The sequence below is a fragment of the Colius striatus genome, chromosome 1, assembly GCF_028858725.1.
Source record: "Colius striatus isolate bColStr4 chromosome 1, bColStr4.1.hap1, whole genome shotgun sequence".
NCBI classification, from domain to species: domain Eukaryota; kingdom Metazoa; phylum Chordata; class Aves; order Coliiformes; family Coliidae; genus Colius; species Colius striatus.
In genome coordinates this window covers 3641311-3666234 of record NC_084759.1, presented here as the reverse complement: position 1 = coordinate 3666234, position 24924 = coordinate 3641311, and the positions used below count along the sequence as shown (strand labels likewise).

The following is a 24924-nucleotide window of genomic DNA, read 5'->3' as shown; positions in this document are numbered from 1 at the left end:
TACATGAATGTCACCCTACCACATTATAGTCTACACATGCATCCCCTAATGAAAAATACCTAACAGTATCTCTTAAAACTTCCTCTGTCTCATTAGACATTACATTTTGCATTCTTTTCTATCCCCCTAGCAGCTTTCATTTCTTTTCATGAGGAAGGGATTAAAAAACCCCCTCTCTTAAATGACTTTAAAACAAAAAGCAAGCAGTCCTGTGTTAATTGGAATCCTGTGCTTCTGTAATATTGTTTTATAGCCTTGTGTTCAAGCACTTTGATTTGGAAAGCAACACAAAAAGGGTTTTAAAAGAAAAAAAAGAAGTTCAACAAAAGGCCCCAAATCCAAGGGACAATTTTATATGAAAGTCATTTATGCACAAAAGAAAAGCCTGATTCATACCCTCAGTGCCATTTTATTAGTTCTGCTGCAAAACCAAAATGCCACTAGTTCACTATATGATATGTCTCCATTCAGCTGATATGCCTGGGCTGTTTTCGAACAACAAGCTTCTATCTTTCATGGCAATTAAATTTACCCCATTATTTGTAGGTTTCCTCACTCTAAGTATAAAGTATCCATGTTATCCTGGGAAAGACTTGCACCGCAATGCAGCCAGCATTGAGATTTTACTGGTGCACACTATTATTTGGTGTGGTGCAACCTTCCTATTGCAGTGTTGCCTTGGTTTAGGATTCATTCTTAAATACTTAGAGTGCTGGAGCAATTCTGTTTCTTTTCACTTTCCTCCCCCCTCCTCATCTTCTTGCATGGTGATTTAGCAGCAGATTTGTACATAGTCTCATGTTTCTAAAGCTGTAAGTAGTATTTCCTACAGAATATTTCACTGATGAATGTGTAGAATGTAAAAGAGATTTGGCAAAGTTATAAATATCCAAGGAAATTGAATGGCTTGAGACGGAGTAATAAGCCAGTTGCATTGGCACAGATGAAAGGACATTGACTTGGAATTACATTAAGTATGTGGAAAGCATTCCCCTTGTCCTTGTGTAATTTCCCTGCATGGCAACTTGTTCTGTTGACAGTAATTCCTTATCTGTCTGTGTCATGGCCCGGTTTGCTTTAGCACTGACAAGCATAAAACCCCATTGCTGAAGTGATGCTTTAACAATATTGCCATGTTGTGCAGGTAACATGGTAGAAATGGATGAGACGAGTAAAGGACACTTCTTCCATTTCCTGTTGAGCATGTCTGAGAGTAAGAAATCCTTTTGTTTTGTAGGTCATAGGAGGCTCTTTCTTATGGTGTCCAAGGGAACTCTGATCCCAGTGGATTACTTTTGTTTGCTCATACAAGGAGTCGTGTTACCCAGTACACTAGCTCGATGGCTTACATTCAGAGATTTCATCAGGGGAACCCCAGTTAATTCCCAACCAGGAAATTGATGCAGGAGTTTGCATTCATCATCCTAATTCAGCAGACTTAGCATATCCAGGCAAAAGAGTAGAGCAGAAATTTGCTTATATAACTGCAGGAATCCCGAAACCCAGCAGAATGTTTCAATCTATTTACTCTGATTTCTTAAAGCCAAAAGTAAACATAGCAACAGCCACAATGCAAGATTCCTATGATGAGCTCTCCAGCGTATTCCAAATTTGCCCCCAGTTTGAGACATTGCAAGAATTCAACTTTCTTTTGTTCTGGCCCAAACTACATCCAGGGACACGGTGGGGTTTAGGAGCATCGAGTTTAATGCTGAAGTAAACACTCTTACTGTGCGCTCTGAAAGGCCAATCTAAAACAAGCCCACCAATGTCTGGTGAAGGTCAGACAGACAGCAGAGCAGACAGGCAGCTCTCTGCAGCACTCAGACATATCCGCATCAGAAGTTGAGCTGTGTTTGTCCCTCTGGCACCCACTCTGCCTGGTTGGGATGGGTACCTTTGGGCAAGAGAAGGCCATGGTTATAGTACTCAGAGGAAAATATGTGCTTGCTGCTTTGTTCCAACATGACTTTGCATCAAGCTGAAGTTAATCTGGCCTGAAGTAGTTTGGCAGCATGTTTGACAGTAAATATTAAGCACAAATGAACTTCAAAGACAGTCTTTTTCCCTGCCCCTGTGGCATAAACTTGTGCCGTCACTGCTTCAGCAACGAATGGCTACTTTTTACTCTCCTTCAAATTTGTGTGATCTTAGTTTAACTGTAGTGATTTCACTGAGACTCTGTCCACTTCACCCCATGGGGAAGATGAAAGGGAAAAGGATATTGAGAAGATGAAGGAGAGTGTGCTGGGGAAGAGTCCTGCCCAAAACATCTCTCATTTCTCTCTTCCCTCTCTGTGAGTCAAGAGAAATGCTCATGTGATCCTTCCCAAGGGCTTCCAGCATATAAAACCAAGTTAGCTCAGATTGGTGAGAGGACTTTCAGACTGAAAAATTCTCACTTGAGCTCCCTCTAGCAGATCTGAAGGGACAGTGGCTTCCAGGAGAGGGGTGGTGACACAGAGCAGAGAGCGGTGCCTTTGGGTGCAGAGGACACCTTAGAAAAGCAGCTTTTCTTATGAGCCCTTACATAGTTCCTCAGCATGTCCCACATGCCTGCATGGTTTCCAGAGGAGTGTCTGCAGATAATAACATGATATTTTAATGCCAGGAGTATGGCATGGGAATGAGACTATGCAGGTTTAGAGAAGATTTGTGTTACCATGGAATATTCCTATGGAAGGCTCCCATTGCCTTTTAAATTGCAAGATAACGTTGGCACATAACTGACACAGGGATGGCATTGGCAACTCCCTCCACTGCCGTCATCTGCACAGTGCCTGCTGCCCAAGTTGGGCTGCTCAGGATGTCAAAATCCAAGACACGTTCCCAGGCTTCAGCCAGCGTCCAAGCGGATGGTGATGCTGCATTTCCTGTATCACTGCCCCTGCACCCAGGGCATTCCCAGGCCTCAAACTGCCCCACACTAGAGTAGCCCTCATCCTCACAGCCCTCTCCACTTAGAGTAAGTGCTTCAATGGGAAGGAAAAATAATTCCTGCAAGGGCTGTGAGTTCCCAGGTGGGTGGTCTCTGCATGAACTAACCTGAAACAAAAACCTCTTTGAAGGAATACCAGGACACAACTGAGAGAGAGATTGCAGGAAACAGACAAGAGAACAAGGGAAATAACATATAATCAGGTAACAGAGAGAGAAATGCAAGACTCAGAGCCTCTTTATGAGTAAAAGGCAGCTGCTCTGAGGACAGGGAGTGTGAGCTGCTGGCGTGGACCAGGGCTCTGAGCATGACTCCTGCCTTCTGCCTGCTTCTTTGCCACCAACTTTCCATTTGGCCCCAGAAAATCAATTAAAGGTGCTTTTCCAAATTAATGTTCCATGAGAATTGGGCACATGACTACTCCCACTACATCTATAACTTTTTTTTCTTTATCTCTCTGTGCAATGAATATTTGAATACTTACCTACCTGGTAGTGCTGCCTTGAGGTTAATTTAATATTTGTAAAGTAATTTGATGTGAGACTGGAGAATGCTGTATAAATGCAATGTATCACCATTGAGGAGATCCAGGGAAAAGCCTCTCCCAGTCTGGTAAGGTCACAGGACTGTTCCTTTTTGTGGGAAAAATATAAGACAATCAGGTGAGATGGAGCACTTTCAAATAACTGAAGAAAAGCAAAGCAATCAGTAAATGAGAGGGAGACTTGCAAATCAGAAGAGCGTTACAATATTCTGCTATATATATTTATACATATATATACACATATATATAAACACATAAATATATATAAACACATAAATATATCTATATATATATATATAAACAACTTTCTTGTTTCTCTTCCTGATCTTAATGAGCAACAGTTGACTGGATGCCTAAAGACAGCCTTCTTGAGCTCTTTGACTGAGGAGGACTGTGCTCCACCCTTCTTCCTTTTTTCTCTGCTCATAATCAAAGTTTTCTTTTCATATCACAGCAAACTCTCCTTTGCCTTTCTAGCACCTGCACAGTCTCGTAGTAAGCCGCAATGCACTTATTCAATCCTACCTTAAATGTCCTGTCTTTTATCTCCCAAGCTCACTATCTGGATAAGGTAGTGAAAGGTATGCTCTTCCTTCCTATTTTTCCTATTGTCTTTGTGTTTCTTTTTTAAAATGCACCGTGAACATGCTGTGTTGAGGTTGCATCTCTCCCTCATTGTCACCAAAGTGCTCCCTAATGTCTGGAAGGGTGAACTTTCCAGTCATTTAGGTAGGAAATACCTCCGTGAGTGCTGTGACCCTGTGTTAACATCCTATCAGTGTTCCTACCTGTCCCTTTGTCCCTGTCCTCCCCTCCAAATCATCTCTCATCCTCACCCCTCCAGGTAAGGCAAGTCAGGAGGAAACAAAAGTGTCTGTGAATACAGCAAGAGCCCTGTACAGTGATGTGTTTTAATTAAATGTCTATGATCTGTTTTGTAACAAGCAGGTGAGTTCACTTTCTGTGTGGAGTCTTCATGTTTTTTGACTACAAAGTCTTACGTGGGAACTTTGAGTAATGATATATTCTTTTTCTTTTTGTTCTTAATGCAAAAATGTTACGACCTCAAAGCCTCTGGTTGTGTAAATCTGCCAAAATCTACTGAAATCAGTGCCTTTACATTAATGTACACTACAATGAAATCCAACCCTCAGTTCTTATTTGTAAATTTCAAGCAAGTCTAAGACCCAAGTCTTTCTTTAACAAAGAAGAAAAGGAATTGAACTGTTATAGAATAGAGATTATCTACTATCTTAAAAGAAATCAGTCATTTATTGATTGGAGCAATGAGCTAAATTAATTTAGGGCTTTTAAATAGAAATAGACAGTTCCACAATGCACTTGGCTTTCCAGAAATATTGGAATAGTTAAATACAGCAATCTGACAATAAATATGATTGAGTTGGACAGAGATCTCTTTCTACATGGCTGATTTGAGACGAACAGCAACACGGTGCTGACACCGTGCAGCGTCATATGTTTGCTGGTTAAACAAACCAAAAAACCAGGTTGAACAAATCAATTTCTTCCATGGCATTACCCTCCTGTTCAGGTGGTGAGCAATCAGAAGTAGCAGCTGTGAGAGGCTGATGAGGAAGGACAGGTATGCCAAAATATTTGTCTGGTGAACAGTTAAAATGAAGTCTCTGCCATCTAGGGCTCTTGTGGTGTGACAAGAAACACAATTGCCCTACTGACTTCGCTTCTCTGGATGGATATGCAATCTAATCTTTCTCTCTTGTTTCCAGTGAGGCTTAAAGGCAGTTTCAGGTGCAATTGCAAACAGGGAAAAACTTTAAACAGACAAAGAACTGTTGATGGTAAGGAAATGTCCACAGTGTAAATAAGGAGACTTTCAGCTTCAGTGTAACGCAACAACTGGTAGCTGCCCTTGGACCCCTCTTTATAGATCAATGGATTATTCCATGATATTTAGTTTTATCTCATTGCTTAGTGTCAGTAAAACATGTTTGACTTTATTTAAATTAGGAGAAAAAAAGTATATTCTCCTTCTTAGATCACGGAGAGGGTCATCTGTGCCCTTATGAAGTGACAGTGGTGGCATCCTAGGGGAAGACATGGGCCATCACTAGGCAGTGGGATCAGAACCTCCTGTTTATCTTTCACATCTCAATGGTTTGCATTCCAAAACCCTAGGACTCCTCCTTTTTATCTCAACATGGATTGGAAAAAGCTGGATCAAAAGGTAGCAGTTAAGCACCAAGGGGATAGAAAAGATGAGAAGTAAGCCTTCAGAGCCTAAGTCCGGGGACCTTCAGTACTGGCTTGCACATTCAGTTGCCCAGTTGTTTTTCACTAAGTCTTCTGTAGCTGTCATTTTTCCTCTGGATAGCCTTTGACTCACCTTTATGCCCAAGAATAAAGCCATATTCTATTTAGTGAGTATTTCAATGGGTTACAGGTTAAGCAGCATACTAAGAATGAAAGATTGTCTCTTCCCATGCGTGGCCCTTCTTGGAAAGATTAGCAACAGCTGAAACATTAAAAGTACATGTTTTTTACTTGACTAACTGCATGGTGTGCATTTTTCAAAACCAAATTACTCATGCCCTTTTGACTTGCTTAATTATTAACATCTTTCTGGTTGAAATCCCTTCCCAGTAATCCTGTGTTGTCAAGGGTGAGCCTGATTTACTGCTGAATTTTTCCTTCAGCTTTACAATAAACCAGTAAGTCAGAGAAGATGCAGAATTGTTTCTAAATTGGAGGGCAAATTTCAATAGCAAGCATCTGCATGATTAAACCAAGGAATTCTAACTAGAATTGGAGTGGAGTCTTCTAAACTAAGGCCTAATTAACACTGCTAATGCTTAAAATGAGAAGAGATGCCTGCTCTTAAAGTGATGCTGATTTCAGAGAGAGCTTCTCCATCCAGAAGCCGATGGTACATCAACGTAATTCATTTCTATTGTTTGTTAACAAACTCTGGAAAGTAACTTTTTAATCTTAATTTTAAGCAACAGGAGCTCTGGCAAGTAATTTTTTAATCTTCATTTCACAGGATACATCTGATTGGAAGGGGCTGACCAGGGAGGTGCTGGAGTCACCATGTCTAGAGATATTCAAAAGTCATGTAGAAGTACTGAGGGATACAGTTTAGTTGAGTGACAGGCCTGGCAGTGTGAGGTGAGGGGCTGGACTCGATGATCGTAAGAGTCTTTTCTAACTATAACAATTCTGTGATTCTATAAGTGTTTCTGGACTCTCACCATCTGAAAATGTCACGGTGGTAGTTTAAGAGTTGAGTGTTTTTCAGGACACGTTAATGGGTTTCTCATCATTTGCAGGGATCAGGTGATGCTTTGAGCCTCCCCTTCAGTCCTACAGAACTTCTGCAGGTCACTTCCTGGTTGATATTCTCTCTAACTCCAGGTGTCTGCATCCTCACATGTTACATTCAGCCATGTCCTACTCATTTCAGAGCTCAACCACTGTCTGTCGGGACTTGCTAGAGCATCTACCGGAGCTTTCCTACTGGCAATGGAGGAAAGATAATAGCCTTATCTTTTAAGTCCAATTTCAAGTGGCAATGAGGCTTGGCTTGAAGAAAAATCCCATTGAACGTTATTTATAATTGCACTAATTAGAAAAGGCCTCAACTATACAGATCATTAAGAGCAGATTGTTTTACCAACAATCTTAAAATGGCAGGATAATTTCTTACTCTGGTGACAGTGTCCTTTGGCTCTGATACTCTTTTCTTGTCTAGTTTAAAATTAGTCCACCCTCTGAATTGCTTCCCTGATCTGTACTGCCTCATGCATCGCAAAGCTAGCATCTTTCTGAATGTCTTACAGTATCACCAACTTTCAGCAACACTTTCATATGCTTCGGTTGAAAACTCACATGAAGGGTTGATTCCCCTCACCCTCACCTAAAACAAACTCTATTCATATATATACACATATATATATTCATATATTTGTTCTCTTAGTCACGTGAATAGTTAAACACAAACAGGAATAATGGATCATTAGTCACTCTAGCTTTGAGAAATCAGAGCTGCAAGATTATGGTGGTGTAAATCTGAGGATTAAGCCATCCTGCTGGGATGATATTCAGACACACTTTGGAGACAAGATAATCTCTTTGCTTTATTCCCCAGCGTGGGGGAAAGGAGAGGATAAAGTTTATTTGTATCATCTTTTTGTCAAGTGCTTTGAAGTACAGTTTGGGGAAGGGAGAATATTGTATGTTCCTATCTCTGTAGTGTTAGTAATGGTCAAGTCTTTTTGCCCCAGACCAGTTTAGATGGTAGTACCTATAGGTCTGTTCTCCTAGACATACTGATCTACATATCCACGTTATCTCCTCACTTTCTGAAGGTACGAGTCCTCTGACAGCTGCTGTTCAATTGTATTGTTTGCTGTTAATGGTTTCCCTTCTTATGACTTCTGAAAGCAATCAGTTCTCCTACCAAACCCATGGCACAGGAGAGGTACAATTTAAGCCTCACAGCGCTGATACTTTGCTGAACCTTGTAATGGAACAGCTAATATCTGAAAACTTTTATGTTCACAAATCTGTGAAGAAGATTTGATCTCATTAGGAAACAATTCTTTCTGACTCTTCTGACTGAAGAGATTTATCTCACTGGGAACCAGAGGTGACTTCCTTCTTAGACTTACTTTCTAGACATGAAAGATATCAAGACAGTGGAGTATGAAATTACAGGTGGGAGGTATCTTGGTTCACGTTTCTACAGCGTAGATGCTTATGTCTCATCTAGTCACCCTGGATTCTCTTAATAGACATGAAGAGGAATGGATACTTTGAAAAGGCATAATCTCATGAGATACTCTTTCTCTTCTATCTCTCATAACTCTGTCTGTCTGCTTTCTGAGGTGCTTGACTTAGCTTCTCTGGGTCAAGATCTAGAAGATTCAGAGGAAATCCTGGAGGTCTGTTGAAATCCTCTCAAACACGTTGCATGTAGACAATGAATTGCACACAAATTCAAAGACAGAAGGCTGAAAGGGGTCTCCTCAGAGTCCAGTCTTTGGTTGAGGGCAACCTAATTTTAACAGTTACATTAATTTTACCTTTTGCTTTCATCAGTTTCAGAGCAAGGGATCCATCACTGCAGTATCTTTTCTGTCTAATAGAGTTAGATCTTTGCATTTGAGATCTTTCCTGCAAAGATTGTGAAATGCAAAATAGTTGAAAGAAAAACAATAAAATGGAATCTCTCTGGAATGGAATGGAATCCCTTCTGAATTGTCATCATGTGAAACCTCAGAGGCCTAACTTAAACCATTTCTGGGATTCAAATGTGTTCCTACATGTCTTGGAACCAAACTTGGGAGTCTTTCTGGTTTTAGTTTCTAGCAAAAACTTCTAAAGCTTATTGTCTTCCCATTGCAGAAGAATCTGCCTCAGGAATTAAACACTGCTGTTGGGTTAAAAATCTTGTGGTATCCAGCCCTTCTCTCATCCTTCTACAGTGGTGTCTTCAACTTGTCCTCACCCAACTCCTTTTGATTCTCACCACACTCTTGTCAACACCACAGCACCTTTGCAAGGAGTTTCCTGCTCAGCCTCTGCAACTGCAGGATAGAAAATCACTTTTTAGGGTGGGTTATAAAGAGTTCAAGCAGAAAAATTGTGAGGTGTTCTCAGTCATGATGCACTAGCCAAGCTCCAATGGAGCCTCCAGAATAAACATTAAGTGAGATTTGTTCAGAGATTTTTCATCAAGACAAGTTTAGGTATATTTATAAAGTGGGGCAAAAAGAACTATCTCTGCTGTGGGGGTGATCCCATCCAAACTCAATTTGTCTGCTCCAAAGTAGGATTACCTACCCACCTAAGTAATTTCTGCAGGTTAACAAGTAATACACTTCATCCTTACTCATTCTCCAAACCAGCCAAATGCTTTCAGCTTGTACTGAAAGTATGTAAAGGGCAGAAATAAATAAGTTAGCTCTAGGGTGGAAAAAAAATCAGATTAAATAGTTAAAAATTTGGCACTGTTGCAAGTAACTGAAGGCAGGCTATTAAAATGGAGAATTTCAAGTAGCCTCACCCATAAATAGCTCTTCTGTGGTATATAAAAGCTAATATAGAGTAAATACCAAAACACACGGCAGCATGCTCGTATTAGACACGTTATGTGCCTCTCCCTCCACCCCCCTGCCCCAAACACACATTTTACAAGATTGAAATACAACAAAAAGTTTGGAAATGAAAAAAAAACCCTATTTAAGATCCTTCTAAAGGACTTTTCCTGAACACCTCTTCCATTTGGTCGCTGTAAATCTGTCACTTGATAGAGAAACAATCCTAGATAAGGTTTGAAGTTCACCATGAAACAATTGTGTAGTGAAAAGGCATTTCTGAACCCCATTTCTCCAGCCCAGGACACACGGTGATGTGGTACGTGCTGTCTCAGCACTTCTTGGGCAGCCCCTTGCCCATCATGCAGTCAGCCAGATGTTGCAATGCCACACACCTCTTGCCATCCCTTTGTAACCCTTTAGGATAGGGTACACCTGTGCTCTTTCCACAGTTTCACAAATAAACCTGCCTTGCAAAGCTGGGGGCCTGAAGAAAGTCAAACTACATGGCAGGATTGCACCACACACATACAAATAGAGAGGGCTTTAAAACAGGGCTTAGGAAGACTAAATTGTGTTCCTGGTATAATCAGTCCTGCTGAGTGACCTTGACAGTCACTTCAGTCCCTTGTACTTCAGTTTCCTAAGCTGTAAAATGTGTCTTACGTTTCTGACAGCTTCTTGGTAAAGATTTTTGAGCCCTGCAGGTAAAACACGCAGAGCAGTGTATAAGCTAAGCAGCCTTCCTCACACTGCTGCTTACTGTGGAAATTACTCTCCTACTTTCTTGGAGGGTGAAAAAAAAAGGATGGAAGTCTCAACAGGAGGTCATCAGAGGAGAAAATCAAACCCTAGTGAGCATACTGGGAGCTTGATGTTCATTCCCCTTAAGTTTTATCAACTAGAAAAGAAATTCTTGCCCCTGTGCTGGGCTCTCTGTAGTCACTGGAGAGAAATGGGTGTTTCCTGAGCGTGCTCCACCTCATCAGTATGGGCATCAAATACACATGAGGGGATTTGTGCCATGGGACAGTCATTTTCTCTGCTGACTACAGAGAGTTGAAGATATCTCCATTACAGATTTATGGTAACTAGAATGAATCCTGCCCAGTAGAGAAATTGGGTGTTCTCCAATTATTTTCTAACATAGTTGCACTAGATGATCTCTAAAGTTCTCTTCCAACCTCTCCCATTCTATGATTCTATGATAGGAAGCACCTTCCCTTTCCAGTCAGCTTTGACTGCTTACCAGTCAGAGGTCTCAGCAATGCTAAAACCTTTATCCTGCTTTATCCTGCTTTATCCTGCTGGGTGTTAGGAACTTTGACCCCACATTCAATTTAGGTAACCCCAAATCTTACTCTCACGAAGTAAAGGCTTTGCAAGACTTGGAGGGCAGAGTGGGGTTTCCAACTGATGAAATGAGAAAACCTCATTGCCTCCCTGAAGCTCATCATTCCCTCCATCCAACTAGCCAGGCTGTACTGTGAGGACCTTGAGTAATACCAAGCTGGGACAGGTCACTCCAGGAGGGAAGACACTAAGTGGGAGTGGAGAAATAAACCAGATGCAAAGGGGGAGAAGCTGTTTCATTAACCCCTTTCCAGGCTGTGTTTGCTTTTGCCTCTGCAGCACGTTTGATCGTGTGGCTGTTTGCCTTGCAGAGGGATGCCCCGGCTTGTGCAACGGCAACGGCAGGTGCACGCTGGACGTGAACGGCTGGCACTGCGTCTGCCAGCTGGGCTGGAGGGGAGCCGGCTGCGACACCGCCATGGAGACGGCCTGCGGCGACAGCAAAGACAACGACGGAGGTAGGGGAGGGGAGGAGCTCGCGGGGCCTGCGGGCCCTGTGCCGTCAGCCCTCAGCCGGGCTCGAGTTGTCTGACAGCTGGTGGAGAACAGACAGCCCAGGCTGCCAGGGCTGACTCAGCCAGAGTGGATTTGAATTCAAATGAAATGGATTCGGAGTTGAGGTGCCAGGGCTTGTTTACCCTCAAGTCGAGTCCATATACCTCAATATACCTCATATAGTCATCCCGTCACTCCGGCTCAGCTGAGTGGCTCAGCAGTGACTCGGTGGGACCACCTCAAACAGCAAACGTCCCTGACTCTTCGAACTTTGGCCTCGCTGCCTGAGGTTTTCATCAAAGCTCTCTGGTAGGTCACTGCTGACTTGGGATGGATGTTTTGCAGAAAGTTGGAGGCTTTGGTGACCGATCCCCATGCCCACAAGCCATCCAATCCTTCTCAAACCATGTTTTATTGATTACAGCTCCATATGTAGTGATGTCAGGCATGTGAATAATAGCTCTGCGCAATGCAAACTTAATATTCAGAGTTATCTCATTACAAAGGAAACCCTGGTGCAGTGTGAAGGTTTGAATTAGAGGGCAGGAGATGAGATATTAAATTTAAGGCATAAGGGAGACTGCATAATTTGTTTTGTTGTCACTCAGCAAAAGGCTTTGTAAACCACAAGTCTGGGCCAGGTCCCAGACTGTGAATTGGAGCCTGAATTTTGCAAGACTCTGTTTTATCATATTCACAGGAACAGTACAGTTAAAAAGAAATTAAAATAGCCAAGCCAAGACTGTGATTATCTGCTTCACAGCAACTGGGATTCTGATTGAATATTTAAAATACTTTTGCACATCTGGCATGGCAAATGGACCAAATTATCCTTTTAGAAAAGATGGAAAAAATTGGAGAACCATACAAAGAGTATACGCAGTAAAGCAAAGGTGTCTTTTTGCCTCACGTGAAACTGAATCTCACTGTACTCATCTTTCCTATTTACAGTTGACACAGGGCAGCAATAAAGTTCATCACATCAGATGTGTAAAAATATGGTAAATAGAAACAAGGAGAATCTCAATTTCCATGGAAAAAGAATAACCAACAACAACCCTGAGAGTTTTTTAGAAAGACAGAGAGAGAGAAGGAGCAATCCAGCCTAATTTATAAGGTAGACCCCATCTGTGTAGCTCTCCAAAAGAGCATGACCAGACTCTGAGCAGGCTGATGGAACACCAGCCCTTCACATGCCCTTATTCAAGGTACTAACCTTGTAACTGGGTTGCCCTCACCTTGAAAAGTTCACGGGTTCTCATGCACATCGGCTGCTGACTTGCACTTGTGTGGGGCAGTGGTGTACACAGAGAGAGCAGAGCAACTGGTAGGTCGTAACATACTGCCTTGTGACAGCTTATTCACCCTTCAGAACCCACAGATGAGTATTGGCTCTATTCTTGATATTCTAAAAAGACCCAAAACGTGTCCATGGTGTGTGTTACGTTATACACTGTGCCTTTGATTTTGCCACATTACTGCTGAGGACTCTCCTCAGCTGGAAAGTGAGACAGTGGGATATGCTTGTGTTCTTCACTTTATTTTTATCCATTTTTATGGATCATTGGCTTCAAACCTGAGATGTTTGGGCATCAGCAGTGCTGAGGTACTTCTACTTTGAAGCCCGAGTTCCTTGTTTAGCACAGGGATTTGAGTATGGTTATATGCACTTATGAAGAAAGGCTGATTCTGGACCTGATTCCTAGTTTTTATGCAGATTTCTAGAGCATGACAGCTGACAACATCAGTAGATCATCTATAGAAAAATTTACTTTGGAAGGGACCTCCAGTAGTTGCCTAGTTCAACCTTCTGCTTTCTAATTACATTGGGTTGCTCAATGTTGTGCCATTCCCACCTCTCTGGGCAATGAGTTCTAGCATATGACCATCTTTATAGTAAACATTTTCCTCCTAATGTCTAATCATAATTTTCCATGTTCCAGATTAATATCTGTTGCCTTTTGTCTCCCTGAGATATCCTAGAATACCCCAGCTTGCTTCTGGGTTTCCCCTGCACAATAGCTTGGGTTTCTAGTGAAGCATATATATGCCTGTTTCATGTGTGACAGCTGCCTTTGAATATGAGCATCTGTGTTTAGAAGTAGAATTGAGACCATATTCGGTGCAGCCACTTTGTCACCACAGACTTTATACCTTGGGAAACTGCTTTGCTTTAAAGAGCAGTGAAGAGATGTAGGCCTGAACAGCCACTGGAAAGAGTATATAAATATGTATGAGCACTAGAGCTTCTCTCACTTTTGGGATCCTGTCACAACTCTGGAGAGAAATAGATTCAGGGCATCATCCCTCTGAGCTGTTTCAGATATCTCCTTGTAGATGCCTACTTTGGATTGGTGACTGCTGCCCTTTGAGGCACTTCCTTCTCAGAGCAGCATCTCTCAAAGCTGAGACCATGGTGGGGCTTTTAATGCTACAGGGGGGAGTCACTCTGCCTAAGCTCATGGGAAGCTGGTCCCAGGGCTGTGGTATCGAGTATCAGCTAATCAAGATTCCTGCAGCCGGAAATTCCTTGGGATAATGGGAGCTGAAGTCAGAATCTTTTTCATCAGATCCCAGCCTAATCATACCCCAAGGGAGACGGGTACCAAATTACAGGGTGTGCTTGCCTCTTAAATCTGGAGGCGGTTCAGATAAACAATAACAAGCTAAGCAGAAGTCACTCCGAGAGAGTCTCGGTGAAATGTAATCTCCATTCAGGTTAGGAAAAGAAGGGTGTCTCAGAGAGCAGTCCCTTCTCCACACACACGAGTGTCATTTGTGAAAGCTAGCACTTAGGTTTCACACCCAGCTCCACTTTATTTACACTTTTAAACACAAAGCCCATCAACTTGAAAGGAGTTGTAGCGAGTAACTGAGAGCAGGTCATCATTCAGTATCACTCAAGGGAAAACAGTGCAGTGATGGAGCTTTAACAATCTGGGTAAAAGGCTAGGATTTTGCACATTTGACCTAAGAGGCCACCTGTATCACAACAAATGGGAGGTGGTTCCTTAAAACAAGCTGAGAAAAGTGTTTCTTGCCTCTCTTTGGCAGAAAATAACCTAACTCATGGCTACAAACACTCACTACCTGAGAGTAGTCCTGTCTCACCCCACACTGAATGCTTTGTCATGTGCTTGAAGAATAAGAAGTTTGAAGGTTTAAAAGATCAAGGAAATTATCTTCTCTGACAAGTCCTAGAAGTGGAGTTAATGGCATTTGACAAAGCTTTCAGAAGAGGCTAATATTCCATAGGCTAAATATGGGTTCTGTTGCATTTGTAGACTCCTCTGTTAGGAACAGACTGTACAGGAAAAATGGAGGGGAATAAGAGAGAATATTCTTCACAGTTTCACAAATAGGCTATTGTACAGCAGAGCTGTGTTAACCATCTTTGCTCCAGAGAAATCATCCAACTGTGTGACTCCTTCCATACTGAGAGACAGTGTTGGCCAGTTCACCATTTCACTGTCCTGAAACCAAGAGAGAATGACAGATACTAAACTAAATTGCACTTCTGGTCTGAAAGTTCTTTCTGATCAATCCCATAACTTCACTTGTGGGCCTTTGTTATTGTTGAAGGCTTTTCTGGAGTAGTCAAGCCTTCCAGATAGGGCAAATCTTTCTGGTTTTCCAGGAAGTGATACTGACCTCATCCTTAGTTTCCTGCTTTGAATAATTCCAACTGCTAAACATCTATTGAATCCTGCCCACAGTGAATCTATTTGTGGAAGGTAAACCTTTCTCAGATAAAAAATATATCTGGAATATAGATGTTCCTAATATTATCTAACCCTTCATACTCATTAGAGACTGATGTTCAGGTGTCTGCTGTTCTTTGCTTGAACACTTCCAAAAGCTTACATTAGTAATTACTGCAGGATAGTAATTAGACAGATAGATGGATGGATGGATGATAGATAGATAGATGGATGGATGGATGATAGATAGATAGATAGATAGATGGATAGATAATCCTCCCAGCCAAATAGTGGTGACCTATCATAATAGATATTGTACACAGTTACATAGGAGTATAGCAACTTCATTTTTCTTATATGTCACCTGGTCAGTGGCTTTCCTTTGGGAGTGAAGGAAATAAACCATCCAATCCTCTTTCTCTGCAAGAATTGTATAACAAATCTTCTGCCCTTGGGTTTATGTCTCATTTGCAACAGGTACATGCAATGAACCTCCCTAGTATGAACACAGGGCTCCAATGTACATATGGCCCCATTTTGCATTGGCAAGATCAGTCTGTGCACCACCAAATGCTACCCAAGAGCTACCCATCCTTATGTTTTCCTTCCCTCTGTCCTCCTGGGCTAGAATGACTGAAAGTTGACTCAGTCTTTCAGCCCTGGAACAGTGAAGTCAGAGCCACCAAGTCACCGCTCACAGGATTTGAGCCTTTCCATGCAGCCCTGAGTTTTAATTATTGCTTCCACTGGGAACCAGCTCTCACTTCACTGAGAATGTAATTCAGGACTGTGGTTCTCTGAGGCAAATCAATGCTGTTTGTTGTAACTGTACCACAGCTCATTGGTGCAGCTCCACAGAGTAATGCTTTGTGTCTTGCTTACCCCATTCAAGGATCAGGTAGTGCTTGTAGTAAGGTGGAGGCTTGCATAATACTTTGGGGCAGCAGCATTTCAAATTCTTTGGCAAGAGAAATGTTGGCACTGCACACTGGCCTTCTTAACACCCATGTGTCCACCATCTGTTCACCAGATGCCAAATAATGCATTAGAGAGCTGGCAGGAGCCTGCATTGCTCTTTGCCAGTACGTAGGGTTACACCTGAAGGTAGCATCAGGGTTGTAAAAGGAGTTGAAAAGAATCCAGGAGAACCCCGAAATGCAAACCATTGCCTTTGCAGATGTTTGATCTGTAGACAAGGTGATGGGGTGCTTTCTGATGTTTTCTTTTCCTTTTGGCACACTGTTGTGAACCTTTACTTCATGCCTGCAAGGTTTTTATAGCATGAGAAGATTGTCTCCTGGGCATGGTGTGGGAGCTGTCTGCTTCCTTGAAACCATAAAAAATACTGCATTAATGTGCTAGCTACGTTTACGAAGGGAAGTGTTGAGATCTGAACCCACCTGGGAAAGCAGCCACCATAAATTAGCATTTACCATCACAGATAGATCCAGTCAAACAACAGAGTCATCCTGGAGGAACCACAAAACACTATTGAAATGATGAAGAAGTCTGCTGTACCTGCAAAGACTGGCTGGCTGGTATAATTTCTTAGATATCACCCAGCTTCTCTTCCTCTGTTTTATGATGACTGTTAATCAACCTTTCCTGAAGTAAGAGAACAAAATTACCAGTTCCCATTTTCAAGTTTCAGCTCTTTGCTGATTCTGTGTTGAATGGTAACACTTGGATCTCACCTGCTGCTGGTTGTTAGCCCTGGGGCTGCCAGGAGGGTGGTGTGAACCCCTGCATCACAGCAGCCTAAAGCAGGTGTTGGTTGGGCCATTACAGAGGGTGATGTGTTGTTAACTGAGGGGCTAGCAGTGCCTGTAGGCTGCCTTGACAGCTTGGGAGAGTTCATGGTAGCTTTGACTGGTCCTTAATGAAATGCCTTTGATTAATAGCTTCAGAAAGAAACCATGAAAGTGTGTCCTCTGTGTGGAAAGAAACCTACCTTTGTCTGCTGAAATGAGGGGGAGTAACTTGTGGGAAGGAGGCACTGCTGGCTCCAGCACACATTTCACAAAGCATTTCTGAACCTGAAAAGATGCCTTAACAAAGCTAGGGCACCAATGCTCAAAGAGGAAATTCAGGAAAGCTCTGCCAGACCTGCTTTTGCACGTGAGGCAAACTTCTACCTCCTCTTTGAGACAGGAAATCACCCTCAAAGCTGGAGAATTTGCCTCCAAGTATGCTCAGAGCACATAGAGTGCATGGTCACTTTCCTCTTGACCAGGACTTGAGAAATATGCCTGTATCTGAGTTATCCGAGACAACAAGTTCCTGTGTGACCTGCTCTAGGTCGTCCTGCTCTGGCAGAGGGATTGGACTGGATGATCTTCTGCAGTCCCTTCCAACCCTTAAGATTCTGTGACTTTCCAAGCTGGGCTCAGATGATTGCTTGAATTGCCTTGGATTTAGTCAACAGAATATGTTAGAGTGAACTTTTCAGCAGTAGCTTAACACTTACAGCACTTGCCAGGAAAACAAGAGACCTTAGTGACAAGGATATCTCAGCTGCTGAGAGTGTGAACTCATTGGTCCCATTAAAAAGTGTCTAAGCTCTGAGCCCCTGTTTCTCAAAGCAATCACTTTTGAGAAGTGCTTTGGCAGTTTCAGGTACGGTATTGCATGACCATTGATCAGGTTAAGCAACCTGCACGTACTGCCCTGTCTGAATGCTGATCTCTCCTCTGCTGGGAAGGGCCCTCACTTACCTTGCTCAGCTTCATGAACTTCACTGGAAAGTCATGATTCTGCACTCATTGTGCAATGTGAATTCCTTTTGGTCAAAGCCTTCCTGGAGAAAGCAAGAAACCCACAAAGACAGCTGCATCAACTATTCTCCAGAGCAGTGAGCTGGGGGATGCTGTGAACTTGTAGACTCTAAACACATTATTATTGTTCTGGTTTCTGCCCAGGTAGAGGTGATTATCAAGTGTTTTCTGTCACTTCCTTTCTTTTCCTTTTCAGATGTTTTTTTAAAGAACAGAACCCTGGATTAGGATGAACTTTTTGCAGAGTGTTTCTGTAATGACTAGCATTGGGGAACTCTGCTTCTGCCCTGGAGCCCAAGGAGTCCTGCAGCTCAAATACATGATTACTATTACATATGAGCATATTATTTTGAACTTGCAAACATGTGCTGAGCACTGAAAGATGTGAAGGGCAATTCCTTTCCCAGACAGCCAGCAATCTAATTTAGCCAGGATACAACCAGTGAGAACCTTGTTCAGGCAAAATCAAAACAGAGCGGGTGGGATAGAAGGAGTGAAGAGAACGTTAATAGCTCAGATGATCACAGGGGGTTGACAGTCACACTGCTATTGTGCTTTACATTTGTGTTTTGTTTCCCTTTGATTCCTTACAGTGGGGCCAAAAGCTACAACCCTTTTATTGAATAGGTAAAATTATTCTCTGCAAACACTGGAGTAAAACCTATTTGTTCCCCAAATCCAGTTCGAGTAAATGGAGTGTCAGTGCTCAACTCAGGGCTCAACTTCACTATCCCTGTAAACCTTCATCAGCACAAGCATTCACATGAACCATAACTGTGTTTTGTGCAGAAATACTGAACCATTCCTTTGGTCTCTGTTTCACTAGAGTTTAGACTACAGCTGGAAGGGTAAACCTGGTTTGCTTAAGAGTAAAAGTAACACTTTGTTAGCTTTACCTTTGAGCATTTGCATTTTAAGCCCTCCCCATACAAACTCTCCCAGTAATACATCCTCGGGAATGGCACAGAAAGGAAAATGAAGGGCAACTGGATGAGGTGAAGGATACAATTATTTGTATAATCAGTGCATTTTGTGCTTTCATTGGCAATGGAAATACTCCTGAAAGACAATGGGGATTTATTGTTATTTTTCTTTCTAGGTTTGCTTTGCCTAGTACAGTTTGTCACAGAGACTTTTCCCACTGTAATCAGTGGCAAAAAGTCTCATGACCTTCAACAGGAGCGATCCTTGAGTTTTTCATGTAGTTGTACCCTAATAAGACCTCTCAGGCTCACCTCCTCCTGACTGCCTGTGTGTCTGGGGTTCTCAATGCGTGTCACAGTCCACGGGATGCTCTCTGCATACAAAGAGGTCCATCCCTACCTATGGCCTGCCTGTTCCAGCCTGACACTTGACATGCAGCACCTGTCAGAGTCTGCTTAAACACATAATAACACCTCTGGCTGAAGGTTATTTGCATTCTGCTGTTGATGTTAGCATGACGGATTTTTGTTGCAGCATCCATAACTCTGTAGAAATGCTCAATTATTCAATCCTAGCAAGCTAAGACGCTGCCCATTAAATCAGCCAACACAATTGTGGGGCCATGAAAAGTCACAGCTAATTTGAAATTTTATTAGCTCTCGGCTGATCTTGTTTACTGCAGAAGCAGTCTCTCAAAACCAGCCCTTTGCTTCTGTACAAAACTCTAATCCTTGACACCTTGTTGGCACTGCGCGGTGGTGGGTGAGGGATTTGGAAGCTAAACTGCATGAGGCTTGAAAGAGGAATGAGACTGCTGTGGGATTTGTGAGCACTTTGCAGCCAGCAAGTGCAGCAGCAACCCAAGGAATGAAGGGGCAAGAGCCTTGTTGCTGCTGGAGAGTAATTATTTTGCAGGATAGTAGTGGCTGTGATTGTGACAATTTGTTTTTATTCTGGGGAGGGAATATGTCACACTCATCTCATTGTCATTTAGAAGTAAGACAAAAGATCTGCCTCTCCTAATAAGCAGTGGTGTTCAATAGGCACACAGTTTTCCTGGCAGTTGGTTGTGTCCCTTATGGTCTTAATCCAGTTCTAGTAAAGGAGATTTGAGGGGAGCCAGAGAGTCTGGACATGAGGGCTTAGAGGTGAGGAACCCAGTCACAACACCCCCTCAGTGACACAGCACCTGCCCCATCCTGCGAGCTCAGGTGCGAAGGAGCATGTCCCAGGAAACCAACCACCTGGCAGACATGGTGCTTACCATACTGACCCTATTCCTGTCATAACACACTTGGAACAGGTTCAGTTCCTTTGTTAGTGGGGTTTTTTGAGAAGACAATGATTTTTGGCTTGGATCCTGCACCTCCTTGTGTGGTAAATACCAGAGATAGTGATCCTCCAGCCCACATAAAGCTCCAGTGGGCAGGGTGAGCAAGACACAGCTTAAAGACAAAGTTTAAAGTCAGTTAATATCAGGTGTTTTTCCACTGGTATTAAGGAAGTGTCATGCTTCATAGGCCAAGATCCTGTTCCAAGAAGGCACAGATAGCTTTGGAGTTTTGTCCCTTCCATAAAGCAATAATTGCACCAAGAACAGGCCAAAAATACATTGCAGATACAAATCTGTAATGAGAGTTGTGGTTATTTTGTTGGATTGTGCTGGCCTTTCAGAATGCTTTGGGATTGGAACAGATCTTTTTTGAACAGAAAATAAGAAGCCAGACTCTTCTCCCAGAGACCTCACAGTCCAGTGTTGTGAAGACCTCACTAAGGAGTTTGGTGGATTTGCAATCTTTAAAATGAGACAAAGCATCTTTCCAGAAACAGTGTTCCAACTCCACCCACAAGATATAAGCTAAATGCAGTAATCCCAAAGCAAAACTCATTGTCTGCTGATACATAGAGGGCAAATTATCTGATTAAAGTGGACTTGATCACCTAAAAAGTACTTTATCTGAGTAAATTGGAGCTGCTCTATCCTTAATGGCAAAAAAGGAAGGTTTTCTGCTGAGATCAGTTAATTCTCCTTCACAATTGCCCCTCTCTGAGGGGAATGACTTGGCTCACAAGGTGACCTCAAGAAGTCCCATCCAGTCTTACTTATTCTGTGATTACATTAGTCTTACCAAAAGATGCAAATCACAGAATCACAGAATCTTAAGGGCTGGAAGGGACCTTGCAAGATCCTCCAGTGCAACCCACCTGCCAGAGCAGGGTCACCTAGAGTAGGGCACACAGGAACTCATCCAGCTGGGGTTGGGATGTCTCTGGAGAAGGAGACTCCACAGCCCATCTGGGCAGCCCCTTCCAGAGCTCCCTCACCTCAACAGGGAAGAAATTCTTCCTTGTGTTTCTTTGGACACATTATTTACCAGACATGAAAATGTCTTGCCTCTTCACAAAGGCAGGGATTTGATTCAGCCCGTGGTAATTCTGAGTTTGCAAGAGGTAATTATTTCATAGCTTTATACGAAGGAGGTGTGACAAAAGAGTTCTCTCAGTCTCTGTCTCAGTGAGAGATCTCCATGTGAATCTTGCTAATTGAAAGGCATCCATGATTGAAGCTGGTTCTGAAGATGTCTCTTGGAACTGTGTCCAACCCTATTCAGCATCATTGTCTTAGACTGTAGTTTAAATCTCCCCTGGTAAAGTCTTCAGGTCACCTAAAGCTTGATATGGTTGGTGGTAAGTAGCCTACCCAGGTCATTTTGATACAGAGTGATCTGACTTACATCACTACAAGGTCACAATCAAACAAATAGTGTCTTAATGCAGCAAAATGCAAGATAATACCCCTGGGAACAAAGAAAGCATGTTATACTTAGGAGCTGGGAGACTCTTGAAAAGCATTGACTCAGAACAGGATTTAGAGGTCAGTGGAGATAATTGTCTCAACATGAGTTCTCAGTGCAAGGCTGTTGCTAAAAGGCTACTGTGAACCTTAGAAGTATAAAAACCCCAAAGTTGGGAAGTGGTCTCTCTTCTGTACCCAATATTGCTTCTACTGTTCTGTATGCAGTGTTGGTGCCCACACATAACAGAAGATGTGAAATTACTGAAAAGACATGAAAGGATACCACACACAGAAAAAATCCAGCAGCTGGAAAATAAACCTTATGATGGGGAGTTTAATCTTCCTCATCTGTTCAGAGAAAAGGTTTGGAATGGATTGTTGCTCTGTGTGAAGAGACTTGCACATGGAAAAGACATCTGAGCATGCAGGGCAGAAGGAAGTTCCACTGGCGGGGTATTGAAGTTAGACAAATTCAACCTTGAAATAAGATGCAGTTTCCTAGCAGCAATTAAGCATTAGAATAGCTTGCCCAAGGAAGTGGTAGAGTCACTGTAATCAGCTGCCTTTGATATATGAGATAACTTTCTAAAAGACAGGTTTAATCCAGCTCTGAAGGGGAAAAAAAATGCACAGCCTGTGTATATAAGAGGTCAGACAAGCTGATTATAGTAGCCTCTTTGACCTTAAAGCATAGGAATTACTGTAATCCCTCTACGTGGGACTTTAAACATTGCATGGAGATAATTCAGCATCACGTTTGTTCCCTGTTCTGAAGTGGTGATATTATGGCTCTATGCAGAGTAAGGGAGCTGCCATATTTTAAAACCAAGACCTATATAAGTGTGTCTGTAGCTGAGAACTTTCTCTGTTTTGTATCAGTGCTCTGAGAGCTACCAGAAACTTGAATCCACACACAGATCATGGGCTTCTGTGGCTTTGTTGATGTAAAACTCGAGGAACAGAAGACACTGATTCCATATCTCCTTCTGTTACCTCTGAAAAATCTGCAGTGAGTTCCAAGGAAAATTCACCTTTATGCTTTATAAATTAAAAAGGTGATTCGTATTCTGACTTCATAATGTTCTGTGAGATCATATATATATCTTTTCAGTGCTTGTGCTGGCTTCCCAAATTTGTTTTGAGCTATTTGGACCACTAAAGTGGGAGTTTTATTTTGCTCTGATTTTACTTTTTATTAATTAAAAAAAAGTGCATCCACTGAGATCTCAGAGCATGAAAAGTCATAGCTGTGTACAGGTGAACTATCTGTCCTTACAATTCACTGTAGGGCACCAATTGGATCACTTGTGGACCATACAATAAAAAAGCCCAAAAACCAAAGAACCAATATTCAGATGGAAACATCACTATTTACAGTCTGGTTTGTATCTGATGTCTTGCTGTTCTACATGGCTCAGATAAAAATGACCTTTACATTTTCAAAGCTAAATGAATGCCTTTTCCCTGAAACTGCTGTTGATATTAGAAGGAACTGAGTAACTGAACCCTATTTCAGCTCTTGAGGACCTTAACGACCTTAGGTGTCAGTGAGAAACCTTTCTGGTGTAATTACCCTCAACTCATTCTGCACAGGCCTGAAACGCATTAGTTGAGAGGCTTATCTGCAGATGAGTCCTCAGCATTCCCACCTGTACAAAACATTGTCTTGTGCATCTCTTCTTCAAACATTTATCTACTGTTTCCTGCAAAGACAACGCTTTATCTTGCAGCTTCAGGTCCCAAAACACATTTCTAATGGCTGGAATAAAATAGGGTAATGAAGAAGTATGGTACAGTACAGCTGATTTGCCAGCCTCTCAGCAGAGTGTTTGTGGCCTTAGAAAACATTATTAATGTATCACAGAATCACAGAATGGTGGGGGTTGGAAGGGACCTTTAGAGATCTAGTCCAACCCCTCTGCTCAAGCAGGTCCACCTAGACCAGGAAGCACAAGAAAGCATCCAGGTGGGTTTTGAAAACATCCAAAGAAGAGGAGTCCACACTCTCCCTGGAGAGCCTGTCCCAGGGCTTCTTCACCCTTAACAGTAAAGAAGTTTTACTTTCAGTTTCAGTGGAACTTTTTGTGTTCAGCTTCTTTCCATTACCCCTTGTCCTGTCACTGGATACTACAGAAAAAAAGTGTTGTCCAATCCCCTTGACAAACACCTTTCAAATATTTTTAAGTATTAACGAGATCCCCTCTCAGTCTCCTCCAGACTAAACAGCCCCAGTTCCCGCAGCCTTTCCTCGTATGAAAGATGTTCCAGTCCCCTGATCATCTTGGTGGCCCTGCACTGGCCTCTCTCCAGCACTTCCCTGTCCCTCTTGAGCTGAGGAGCCCAGAACTGGACACAGGACTCCAGATGAGGCTTCACCAGGGCAGAGTAGAGGGGGAGCAGAACCTCCCTTGACCTGCTGGCCACACTCTTCTTGATGCATCCCTTGATGCCATTGGCCTTCTTGCTGGCTCATGTTCAGTTTATTATCAATCAGGACTCCCAGGTCTCTCTCTGCAGAGCTGCTCTTCAGCAAGTTGACTCCCAGTCTGTACTGATGTGTGGGGTTGTTCCTTCCCAGATGCAGGACTCTGCACTTGTCCTTGTTTAGGTCCCACTGAATGGCAGCAAAGTCTGGTGTGTCAGCCAGTCCTCCCAGTTTGATGCCATCAGGGAACTTGCTGAGGGTCCCTCTGTGCCCTCACCCAGGTGGCCGATGAAGATGTTGAACCAGACTGGCCCCAGAACCCATCCCTGTGGAACTCCACTGGCCACAGGCCTCCAACTCCATTCTGTGCCATTGATTACCACCCTCTGGGCTCTGTCATTCAGCCAGCTCTCCATCCACCTCACCTCCACTCATCCAGCCACACTGCCTGAGCTTTCTGATGAGGTTGTTATGGGAGACATGTCAAAAGCCTTGCTGAAGTCAAGGTAGATGACATCCACTGCTCTCCCCTCCTCTAGCCAGCCAGGTTATGCACTCATAGAAGGCATCAGGTTGGTCAAACAGGATTTCCCCTTGGTGAAGCCATGTTGAGTCCCCCTGATAACCATCTTATCCTTCATATGTTCAGTGATAACATTCAGGATGAGTTTTTCCATCACTTTTCCAGGGATGGAGGATGAAGCTGACTGGCCTGTAGTTTCCTGGGTCGTTCTTCTTTTTGCAGACTGGAGTGACATTGGGCTTTCTCCTGTCCTCCATGAACATGTGAGAGAAAATGACATTTCGTCTTGCTTGAAACTGTAATTGATATAGTGACTAGGTCAGTTTGTTGTTTCTTTTCCATCAGGTGTCTATGGATAAACATTTTGCATCTA

General features: G+C 42.7%; 1 protein-coding gene across 6 annotated transcripts in view; it reads left to right on the top strand.

Moving 5' to 3' along the window:
• Positions 1–24924, top strand: part of TENM4 (teneurin transmembrane protein 4) — a 611632-nt gene that overhangs the window by 482706 nt on the left and 104002 nt on the right. For all 6 annotated transcript variants that reach the window (XM_061990604.1, XM_061990638.1, XM_061990629.1 and 3 more), the window contains one exon: positions 11224–11370. In XM_061990604.1, coding sequence (XP_061846588.1) covers positions 11224–11370 — 147 coding nt within the window. The remainder of the gene's footprint in view (positions 1–11223; positions 11371–24924) is intronic.